This window comes from Sander lucioperca, chromosome 14 (genome assembly GCF_008315115.2).
Source record: "Sander lucioperca isolate FBNREF2018 chromosome 14, SLUC_FBN_1.2, whole genome shotgun sequence".
NCBI classification, from domain to species: domain Eukaryota; kingdom Metazoa; phylum Chordata; class Actinopteri; order Perciformes; family Percidae; genus Sander; species Sander lucioperca.
Genome location: NC_050186.1, coordinates 28,368,368 through 28,380,870, shown reverse-complemented (window position 1 = coordinate 28,380,870; position 12,503 = coordinate 28,368,368). Strand labels below are relative to the sequence as shown.

Genomic DNA, 12,503 nt, shown 5'->3' with positions numbered 1-12,503 from the left:
CCTTTCCAGGCCTGGAATTTGCATTTTTTTTAAATTCCATAACTTTTCCAGGTTTTTTCAAAACGTATGAACCCTGCAAGTGAAGAAGATAGTAGCTTCTAAAACAAACTATCTAGGTCTTAGCAGAAACAGATCCAAGTTTATCTTTTCAGTAAAGATATTCAATTTACATTGATAATAAAAAAAATCAATCAAGCGGGAAAAAAAATGGAAGGTGTTGGCTTCTTCTCTAGAAGAAGGATAAAATACCTTGAACTATGTGTGTGTGTGTGTCCTCTGAGATGGAAAACCAGACTAATCTGACTTCTTAAATGTCATGTGAACAATACTGTTTTCCATAATGGTAGGGGATTAGAGAAACCTCATTTCCTAGATAGATTTCTCTTAGAGCATGTCATGTAACCGCATTACCAAGTGTCTTATCAGCTTTTGACATGTTTTACGTATGTGCAGGTCAAAGACAAAGATGGGGAAAGTATCTCTGTGCCAGCAGAGCGCTGTGATGAAACTTGTAGAACTAAAATACACTGTTAGGTCAGGTAAGTATTTACAAAAATCAGATTAACCTGCTGCTGCATGTACAAACCCCAAATTCCGGAATTCAATGATTTGCAAAACCTTTCCAACCTATATTTAATTGAATACATTACAAAGCAAGGCGATGTAACACAGTGGTAAACATGCCCCTGTTCCAGCTTTTTTGGAAGGTGTCGCAGGCATCAAATGCAAAATGAGTGAATATTTGCACACAAAAAAAACTGTATTCAATTGAATATAGGTCGAAAAGGATTTGGAAATCATTGTATTCTGTTTTTCATTTACGTCATTGGAATTGGGGTTTGTACAGTATATGTGGATCTTACAGGGACTCGGCTGATACAGTTCATGTAAATATGTTGTCTGTTCCACCAGTTCCTGCTGGTTTCTTTTTTTTGCATGCATGTACACATACTGCAGGTTCTGTCTGTTAAGCAGCAGGTGTGTTTACCTGTTTCCCCTCAGGAACAGGAGTGACAGTCCCGTACAGAGCTACTGTACTCTCTGTGGACAACACCAAGCCGTTGTAGCACTGGCACTGAAGTCAAGAAGGAGAAAAACAAGCCAGTGTTAGCATCAGAGGCAAGAATACAGTATGACCGTTAACTTGTGTGACATTGATAACTTGTGCTTGAAGTGCTTACTAAATTTGAAAAATCAAACATGTTCGTTTCGAGCATGCTCTGATGAAAAGCTTTATTTTGCCTTATTTTGATTTCAACATTTGTATAAGTAAATCAGGTTTGAGGCTTACAAGATTATGGAAGTGTTTGTCATCCACTTATACTGAGCGACAAACACAACCTCAAGCGTGGTGTGTGGTAGTGATATCATCAACATTTAAAGGCAAGTTATGTATATACAAAATATATCTATATATCTATTTATCTAAAATGAATGTATTCTCCTGTCAGTTTTTCTGGTTACATCCTCCGTTTATTAATCCGCTTATTTAAGTTAATTCCATTTCCGAAAAACTAAATGACTTAAAAACCTAGCTTTGTTACAGTTGTCTTTTTGTAAATAATAAAGCCTTGGAAATTAAAACATACACACTTTTAGAAGATAATTGATCTCAGCTTCAATTATTATATAACATAAACAAAGACAAAAGATTCAACACTATAAAGAGTGTGAAATGGTGACGTTATAAAGCTGTACCAGTAGATCAGACAGGATACACTGGAGGAAACCAGTTCCGTCTCTCAGCACGAGGAACATCAGGTTCTTCCCTGTAGGAGACAGGCAGAAAATATACAGTGAACAAAGATACGAGTCAAACACTCTGTCAATGAAATTTAAAAGTAAGAGGACATTCTGAACTTAAGCGTGCCGTTTTGAAGCCAAAGACAGAAACAATTTTACCACACAAACATCTTCTCACTCAGCTGTTAGAGTCCTTTTTAAATGGAACGTCAGCTTTTAATAAACAGTTGTATTTGTTTTCATGTGCCAGGCTCCTCACCCTGTCTCCTGAGGCGATGAACCCATCCAAACACTTTGACTCTCTGCCCTCTTCTGGTCTCCAGATGATGGATTTTAACCTGCAAACATAGTTAACACTCATGTCATTAGCACAATAGGGCACAACTGTACTTGGGGTTGGGTATCGTTTGGGTTTTTTCCGATACCGGTGCTAAAGCGGCACTTTTAAAACGGTGCCGGTGATTGACTGATTGATTGATTGATGATAGCTGTTAGCGCACAGTGACTCACACACACAGTTAAATACTTACGACCACATTTAGGGCTGCAACTAACGATTATTTTCATAGTTGATTAATCTGTTGATTATTTTCTCGATTAATCGATTAGTTGTTTGATCTATAAAAATGTCAAAACATGGTGAAAAATGTGGATCTGTGTTTCCCAAAGCCTAAGATGACGTTCTCAAATTTCTTGTTTTGTCCAAAACTCAAAGATATTCAGTTTACTGTCACAGAGGAGAGAAGAAACTAGAAGATATTCACATTTAACAAGCTGGAATCAGAGAAATCTTTTTTTTTTAAATAAAAAAATGACTCAAACGATTAATCGATTATCAAAATAGTTGGCGATTAATTTAATAGTTGACAACTAATCGATTAATCGATTCATCGTTGCACCTCTAACCATATTCATAAACTGTGTTTTGTGTTATCAAGCATTCATTAATTGTCTATACACTAGTTACAAATGCTTTAAATGTGGAGTTGTGATTAATGACAAATACGGTGATAAACACTTAGAATGAAGTTTAAAATAAAGCGTAACCACAAAAAGTCATTACATGAAAGGTTTTAACAGTTATACCGACATCCAATGAGCACATTAGATATAGACACGGATAAAATGGTAGAAAGATTGTGTCTAACCGTTTCAGGCTTAGGCAGGCTGGGGTTGTTCTCGATGATTATCTTCTTGGCTTCTTCCAAATTCTTCTCTCTCCTGTCGGTGTCCTCGGCCTGCCACAACAGACACGGAGCAAACATTTTAAAAACGCCGCATCTGCTTCTTGATCGTACAGACGTGTGAATCACAGCTCGCTGCTCTCGCAGGAGATATGAAGCAAACGCACCTCCTTCTTTTCTTTGGTATCGCACTTCATCTGCTCGCGGTTAAAGGCCTTCTTTGCGTTCTTCATCTGCGTCTTAGAGATCACGGCCCAGCGCTGAGGAAGAGACAGAGGAGAAACACTAATGAACAGACTGAGAAAAATAAATTAAAGCAACATGTAGAGTGTGTCAGTTTATTCTTGGGCATCCAGAGATAGTGGCTTACACGTCAACGTTTTTTTCCTTTACTTTAAAAGGGGACATACCATGAAAAACACCTTTTCAGTGTTTGTGCACATACATGTGGGTATCAGGAGTGCCTACCAACCCACAAACTTCATAAAACAACGAAAATAAGACAACTCAGTCAGTTATTTGTGGGCTGCCTTTGTCAAAAAAAAACAACAAAAAAAAAACATGGGATTCAACCATTCAGATTTGGCTTCCCTTCCTATGTCACATGCAGGCTCACGTAAGCCAATCAGAGCAGACTGGGCTTTTCGGGAGGGGGACTTTAAAAGAGAGGCACTAAAAAGTAGTGAAAACAGGTATATTATGAGAAAAATAATTTTAAAGCATGTAAACGTGTTTCAGTAGAAACCCAGAATACAAGTATAAACCTGAAAAGAAGAATGACATTTCTCCTTTTAAGATGTCTGAGGTCTAGTGCAGCTTATATATTGTGCATCTACTGTACCAAGCAGCACCAAGACCTGATTCTGCAGGTTTTTACTGCAGTCAAACACTGGTGCAGCTGAACAGTGACAAAAACCTTCAGCAGGTGAAAGTGGATAAATTAATTAGTGAAAACAGACAAATAAAAGGAATAAAGCCTGCCCAACAGTGAAGAAAACAGTAAGAATAGGGTTTTGACCTCGACAATCCAACTGCATTTTAACGCAAACTTGCGACTACTTTCTAGAGCAGGCGCAATCGCTTGTTTGCTAAGAGTCGGGTCGGGACTCCAACATTAACACACTGACAACATTGTATTCTGAATATAAAATATTTTTATAGCACTTTTTATTGTGTGATTGTGTAAAGGTGTTCACGAGATACCAACCTTTCGTGAACTTGTAAATTTCGCCAGCCATCTTCTCCATAGACGCGTGTTTTCATGGAGACAGACGCTGAGTGCACGGGGGGGGGTGATCGAGGGGCTGTGTGTGTATGCGTGCGTGTGTGTGAGAGAGACGCGTGAGTGACAGAGAGACGGAGGAGAGCTGGGAAAGGAAATGCAGCTGAACGAATGCTGCGTGTTTTAAATATCGTTAAAAAAACAATTTTTATAACGAAACACAATGTGCGGCGGCAGGTGTTGATTGCGCGGCGCACCGCCAAAATATAGTCTATGTGTGGGAAACACTGGAAGTCATTGATCAATTCTGTGGCGGTGTCTTTTACTTAAGGTGCATATTTATTGAAGTGATCTAAGAGTAATCCTAAAGTAATCAGATTACATGTTTACATGTTTTGGGTAATCCAACAGATTACGTTACTGATTACAAAAATTGACATGCAATTTGTAGTCAGTAAAGGATTACATTTCAAAGTAATCTGACCCAACCCTGTTCCTGTGTATACCAGTCCCTCCAGAAAAACGCGATTATGCACTCGCATAATTCAATGCATTATCAGCCAAAGTCCGCATATTTATGCGGGGGCCGCATTTTTTCAAATAGGCCGCACTTTCGCGCATAAATTGCCGATTTCCACGCAAAGTATGCGGGGCTTGCATGATTTCATAATTCCCGCATTTTCGTTGCAAAAAAAGTCACATATATCTTAGCAGAAAGTTGAAAGGTGAAGCCATGATGAAACCGCAGTTTTTGCAAGTTCCCGCAATTTCATCGCATAAAATTACATAAATATCCCACATATTCCATCGCATTTTTTAAGAAAACGTGCCGCATAATCAAGGATTTTTGCCCGCAACAATCACAAAAAAACTCCGCATTTTTCTGGAAAGACTGGTATACAGTATAGTACGCTGATATGATAAAGGTTTAAAGTGAAAATAAGGAAATGAGAAAAAAAACCAACCTCTCCCTCCTTCTGGGATTCTACGTAGATGGTTGGAAACGGCTCCTTCCCGGCGAACATCAGAGCCTGTGAGGATTTGTTCATAAACACAGTGAGATGCTGACACACAAATTAGTGCAACTGGATCAACCAGTGAGGCAAATATCAATAATATGCCTACTATTTTTACTACTGTTTGAAACACGTGTCTGGAAACAACAACAAAATAACAGAGGTACTTTAATATACATGACCGTTTTACCTTGAGAGGAGTTTTGAAGGGTTTCTGCTGTGTGCCGTCCCCATCCTGGTCACTGCCACATTTGTCCGACACGTACAGTTCACCTGTGAAGCAGAGGCAGAGTGAGACGCAGAACTCCCTCTCACTAGGGATGGGCGATAGAGACGATATGCAATATAAACGATACAAAATTGGCCTACGATAGAGATTTTAATTATATTGCACTATCGCGATAATTCATGTTGATGCAATCTACCCGCGAAATTTAGAGCCACGAGCTGCAACCGGCTGCAACCATAGAGTGGACCAACAGATCCCGTTGTTCTGGGCGGAGACCAGTGAAGGCCAATAGAAGCACTTTTCTGGTGATGGCTAGGGTTACTGCGCAGCCTCCAACTAAGAGAGACGAAGTAAATGTGCCGTGAGCAACGTGTCTGAAAGTTGTAAGTCTTCTGGTAGCTGTGCCAAGAGAAATCTCAATCATTCCCAATCTTGCAGAGACGGAGAGCGTAGGTATATGTAAGGAGATAACATAGGCACAGGCTAATTATTGCTAACTAAAATGCTAGTTAACATTAGTAATTAAACTTAAACAGCTAATGTGAGACGAAACTGCCTGCGAGCTTCTCCTGTACTGTACAGTAATTTCTCTACTGTGCGACAGTAAGTCGCGTGGTTATGACACAATCGTTAGCCTATTTTTATAAAAACGTCTGCTACGGGGCCATAACGTGAGGTACAAGGTAATGGAGCCTTTTATACATTGTCATGTTTCTTTAGAAATAAACAATGGACAAATAAAGTCTTTAAACGCTTCAGATGTAAAGTTATTCACTGTCAAAGTGACGTCAAAATGAATGGCAGTCAATGGAATGCTAACGGGAGGTGATGGCTTTGTAGCATTAAAATGGCGCCATAGGAGGTTCGCGGTCCGAGGAGAGGCTTACCCCCTTGGCTACAACACGTAATCGTCATCTTGAGTAAACATGGCTGAAAGCGAAACAAGGAGCTGGTGAAAAAGACCGGTGCAACATCCATTATTTGGACTTGGTTTGGATTTAAGCCGCTACAGCGGACCTATGGTCGAGCCGTACCATGGAGCCTTTCATCAGCCTGACAATTTACTATATAACGGACGATTGGAATCTTGGCAGCCGGTGTTTGCAGACGTCGTACTTCTCCGCTGAACATACGGCTGTGTGTGCGATAACTAAACAGACACCAGTTTTTCCTGTTCTCTGCATCTTGGGTGGCATTTAAGAACCAATGACTTAAACTAACTAAGTGTAGTGCCTTTTAAGAAAGGTTTGCACTAAAGAGAAGACACCCAATACTTTTAAGCTTTTTCTTTGTCAAAGTCTCTCCAACTAGTGTACTTGAATTTTATTTATCTGCAACATTATGTTGTATAATTACAGTTTTGAACAATAAATGTTCTCAAAACGACATACTACGTTTCTTTCTCTTTAAAAAAAAATAAATACATTTAGCAGTTTGGTTTTCCTTAGGGTCTATGTAACCTGGTCTGAAATGGTCCTATTATAATTTATATATCGCGATATATATCGTTATCGCAAGAGGCTGCAATGTATATCGCAATATGGATTTTAGGCCATATTGCCCATCCCTACCTCTCACTCATATTAAATGCCTGGGGGGGATCCCTGGATTTAACATTTGCTCCTCTTTGTGTGCCATTTGCTAAAAAGTACAGTTTCCAGCTGTTCCAGGAAATGACTGTTGAACGCTCAGAAATAGCCCCCACCCTTACACTGAACAAAGTCAATCAACACTGTTCTGCTCATCTACCTCATGTATACTTCAATCTTACAATTACGATATCGTTATTAATATATTACCATTGCACCGAACTGCCTTGCAATATATTCATATTTAAATCTTAGACTATACTGATATAGCACTATTCCTTCCTTCTCTTTAATTGTTATTGTAAATTTTTTGTAAATTCTATTGTATTGTTATACTGTATACTTAACAGTATTTATTATTTCTTACTTACTTAAATTACTTGTTTGTTTACCAAGGCCAATAAAGCTGATTATGATTCTGATTACAGATTTACACCTTCAGTAGGAACCGTTGACTATGGTCACACACAAAGTGCCAAATACATTGTTAGGTTAGTCAGAAAGTAATGACAGACTGACTAACACATTTTTTTTTCTATTTCTTATACTTTATGTATATTTTTTCTCCTATGTCTACTTAATGTGTATTTGTGTTATTCTGATGTGTGTACATTTTTTTCATTTTGAGCTGCTGTAGCACAGGAATTTCTCCAGTGTGGGATTAATAAAGTCTATCTTATCTTATCTTACATTGTTGGTTTTTCGTGACGTCTTCAAAAATTACATAAAAATTTAACATCACCAGGCTTATATTGTACATACAATGTCATGTATACACATTTTACAAGGTGAAAGTTCTAGCTAGTGACTTTTGGTTTTGCTGAAATGACAACGGTCATCTGCAAATGTAATCAGATGTAGCTCATTAACATCAATTCCATGAGTTGGCCGTCACACACAATGAAACACATGGTTGATGTCAGTTTGGTGTGCTCTCTAAGTGGTTCAGCTTTAAGTCAAAAAGAATGTAACTCTAAAGACGCCCCCTGCTCAAAGTGGCAAGACGAGTGAAAGAGAACTGATGCTCCCTGAGACACGACGCTGAACCTGGCTCCACATTCGCTCCGGTTCTCTTTAAGTTTCGATTCCACCTTAAACAATTCCCGTTTCAGCCACTGTGTGGCAGTGTTTATCACAAAACGAGCCATTCTGCATCAGTGCCATAGACTGTATGATCAGTGCAGATCACAGCTTTATGTTATGTACTGTGTGTGTGTGTGTGTGTGTGTGTGTGTGTGTGTGTGTGTGTGTGTGTGTGTGTGTGTGTGTATATATATATATATATATATATATATATATATATATTTTTTTTTTTTTTTTTTTCTTTATACAGTTGTATACACTTTATACACTTGTTTTTGTTGAATCTGTCTGAATGAAAGCCAACAATCTTGTAAATTATATTTAAAAAGTCAGAAATTCTCATGACCTGTAGATTACCACACTGTGAGGTATAAGTGTAATATATTGTTGTAATGTTGTTGTTTTTTTATGTCCATATCTACTGTGGAATTATGGACATGATCCAGCTCAAAAATATACATTTTGACAATTCGATTGCAACATTTGCTGAGTTTGCACTGCCCCCTAGCGGCCAAATATCCTTGTCTGTTGAATTTCTCACCTGATTCACATACTACAGATCATAAGGTTTCCAATGATGCCCGATATGTCCATATCTACTGTGGAAATATGGAGAAAATCCAGCTCAAAAATAGACATCTTGACATATTTTGACAATTCGATTGCAACAGATGCTGACTTTGCACTGCCCCCTAACGGCCAAATATCCTTGTCTGTTGAATTTCTCACCTGATTCACATAATACAGATCATAAGGTTTCCAATGATGCCCCATATGTTCATATCTATATCTATCTGTATCTATAAAATACACAATTTGACATTTATATTGCAACAGATGCTGACTTTCCACTGCTCCCTAATGGTGTGCTGTGTCTCTTCATTATAATTCTTTTGATTTTACTGACTATTTTTGATTAGCGTAAAAGTTTAATTTACTTAAAGATATACATGTGTTGTCTTTCTAGAGGTATAATACTTTTACTTTAAGAAAGGGAAAAGTAATGACATGGTTAGTACCAGTTACGCTGTATGAATTTTAGCGTGTTCATGTGGCTGGGAAGTGGGAAGGTTCCCACTTCTAAACTCTCCAATTCTGAAGCGAGAGCGTTCACTATGTTGAGTGACGTCAAACACTATCCTTTCCAAGGACCACACTTCAAACTGGGAAGTCCCCAGTTCAGGTGTGTGGTACACTTCTAAACTCTAGAAGAGTTTAGAAGATGAAGACAAAGTCAGATTATGACTATTTAAAAAAAAAATTTATAAAAGACAATTATCTAACAATTATGGTCAATCCTGTTCTGTCAACCTATTTTACAGTTATGTATTTTAAAAAAAAAAAAAAAAGGGATATGATTACCTGACTACAGCAGTTCAAAATTCTAACAGGCTAATACTCTATATTACAGATGCATTACTGATTAATGTGTTTAACACCAAGAATGCATAGAGGTAAGATCTTTAAGAAATGTGTATGCATCTAAACTGCTGACCCTTTTAACTCTTAATAACCCCCTTAATGCTATGCTAGTTGTCCTTTTAGCAAAAGCACTGTTTGGACATGTCACCAACATTTCATCCTGCTATTAATCACCACCTAAGCCTCACTGTCACTTTATCCTGTGATTAAAGTCAGTATGAAATATAAGGTGTATGTTATTTATTTTTAATTGTATTCCACGTAAGAAAGCTTTTTTGCACATCTCTTTTGTCGGGCAGGTGCGTAGGATATGATCAAAAGTGGCAGATCAAAGGCTTAGAGAAGAGTCCCGCACACTGACCATTACGCAAGCAATAATTTATTTAGAAAAATACAACATTTCGGTCTCAGACCTTCAACGTTGTATTTTTCTAAATAAATTATTGCTTGCGTAATGGTCAGTGTGCGGGACTAATTGTATTCCACAAAAGTTGACCCTGATATTATTATACAGATTCAAACACTTAATTTTACCACGTCTTACCAAAAATGAACATTGTAGGCTAATAACATAATTGTTCAAATATTAGCTAAATATTCACAGTGAAAGTTACTGCCACATATTGGGTTAAAAATATAAACGAATGCTCATGTACACCCATGGTATAATGCTGATAAGCAAATTAAGAAAAATGCATTAAATAAGTAGTTTTGTGCCGAAGACAGTTTTTGTTAATATTTCCGACCAAAAATGCCTAGCTAGAAAATAAATGTTACCACGCCTGTGACCAGCCTACAATACAGTCTCAGATGAATCAATGTCTTTTGCTTACCTGTGACTTTTCGCAGACATTATTGCTTGAAATATGCATCATTATCTGGGATGACATATTAAAATAGTGTATATTACACTCCTTAATGGCCTATAGACGTACAATGGCCTATTGGATGCGTAGCCTGTGCATGGCATCTGCGTTACCATGCCCGGATTATCCATAAGGGCACTTGGGCCAGGGCCCAGAGGGGGGGGCACCACATGACACAAGCATTAACAATATTTTCAGTAAATTGTTATATTATTCACTTGAAATGGTTGAAAGACCATACATTACTCGTTTAAGAACACTAATTTCACAACAGTAATAATAATAATAATAATAAATTATAAATAAATCAATAGTACATGACCACTATCACTCCCCTCACCAATCTGTCAGAGTTGAGTTGGTCCACAAGTATGCGCAAATGTATCATTTGGGGGATGGGCGTTGTCCACATTTAACAATAATCAAAAGTGGCCAGTTTAAACCGGAAAAAATGTTATAATGATCAATGTAAAATATTAACTTTTATAAAACATTATAAGTGGTTGGCTTTCTTGATTCAATGTAATTGGCAAGCAAATAAAACATTTTTTCACACAAACAACTCTGGGTGAGACTTGGTTGTGCCCAACCCTTCTCAGTTTCCATAATTCCACAGTAGATATGGACATATTGGGCATCATTGGAAACATTATGATCTGTAGTATGTGAATCAGGTGAGAAATTCAACGGACAACCATATTTGGCCGTTAGGGGGCAGTGCAAATTCAGCAAATGTTGCAATCGAATTGTCAAAATGTATATTTTTGAGCTGGATCATGTCCATAATTCCACAGTAGATATGGACATAAAAAAACAACAACATTACAACAATATATTACACTTATACCTCACAGTGTGGTAATCTACAGGTCATGAGAATTTCTGACTTTTTAAATATAATTTACAAGATTGTTGGCTTTCATTCAGACAGATTCAACAAAAACAAGTGTATACAACTGTATAAAGAAAAAAAAAAAAAAATTATATATATATACACACACATACATACACACACACACACATAACATAAAGCTGTGATCTGCACTGATCATACAGTCTATGGCACTGATGCAGAATGGCTCGTTTTGTGATAAACACTGCCACACAGTGGCTGAAACAGGAATTTTTTAAGGTGGAATCGAAACTTAAAAGAGAACCGGAGCGAATGTGGAGCCAAGTTCAGCGTCGTCCCTGAGACAGCAACGTCCAAGAAAACTATTTCCAGTAAATCAGCCACTGTTTCGCAGAAAGAAGAGTACGTTTTGAACTTCTGCCTCCTAAAATAAAATTGATGGATAAACATTTTTAAAGAGCTTAGTCATCTGCAGCTTTAGCAAAACCAACTTCATGTTTCCTCCATTTCCTTTAGTAAGGTACAGTCAGAGCTTTAAGGAGGCAGTTACTAACAGCCACCAGACTTTTTGCTTGGTACAGACTCAGAGATATAAGAATAACGTTAGATGAAATGTGTTAAGAATAGCATACATACAGACTATTCTGACCCTACATGTGGTGACACGTGGCGCTTAAAGACGAAACCGAAAGCATCACAAATTACTGAAATATCGTCCTTACTGACTTTTTTAAATTTTTACATCGTTGACTAAAATTACAAAGCAAAAATTACACCGGGTTAACTGACTGACGCAGCCCCTTAGCTGCTGCACAGGCAACTGACAGCTGTCATTGGTTAAATATTTAGCTTACAGTTTCCTCTGTCTGGCTAATTTTTTATCTTTAAGTGGCATCGCAGGCTAAGTCAGCGCTAAGTGACTGTGTAAACATGTTCCGTATAAACGAATATCGAATCAGAGACCTACAGAATCCGAAATTAGCGTTAGCTTAAATGCTAACTGCTTGCACCACTGCAACTGATGCAATATGCTAGACACACGTTTATCTGGGAGTTAGCTCACTAGCTTGCTAGCTCAGGTTAGCTATTTATTTCTTACCCACTGAGACCTGTTCCACACCTTTCGTTATCTCCGTCGCCATGTCAGACCAGGCGTTACGACAGTCCGCTGAGAAGTGGAAGCTAAATAATATTTATACAAAAAAATCTTCTACCCTAGGTGGTGTCTATTGCACTCTGATTCAGCTGCAGAAAACGCAACTTTACATCAGCCCAGCCGCAGTTCGGGGGAAACGA

At 37.9% G+C, this 12,503-nt stretch overlaps 1 protein-coding gene across 3 annotated transcripts in view; it reads right to left on the bottom strand.

Moving 5' to 3' along the window:
* nars1 (asparaginyl-tRNA synthetase 1) overlaps positions 1-12,503 on the bottom strand; it is a 23,188-nt gene extending 10,685 nt beyond the window's left edge. The window contains exons 1-8 of one of the 3 annotated variants that reach the window (XM_031277489.2): positions 12,307-12,503; positions 5,356-5,438; positions 5,115-5,180; positions 3,095-3,187; positions 2,892-2,981; positions 2,003-2,081; positions 1,699-1,769; positions 989-1,075 (exon numbers count right to left, since the gene is read on the bottom strand). In XM_031277489.2, the coding sequence (XP_031133349.1) occupies positions 989-1,075; positions 1,699-1,769; positions 2,003-2,081; positions 2,892-2,981; positions 3,095-3,187; positions 5,115-5,180; positions 5,356-5,438; positions 12,307-12,349 (612 nt within the window). In that variant the 5' untranslated portion in view covers positions 12,350-12,503. Of the gene's footprint in view, positions 1-988; positions 1,076-1,698; positions 1,770-2,002; positions 2,082-2,891; positions 2,982-3,094; positions 3,188-5,114; positions 5,181-5,355; positions 5,474-6,965; positions 6,992-12,306 lie in introns of those variants that run through there. The other 2 variants (XM_031277490.2, XM_031277484.2) reach the window with 2 other exon arrangements.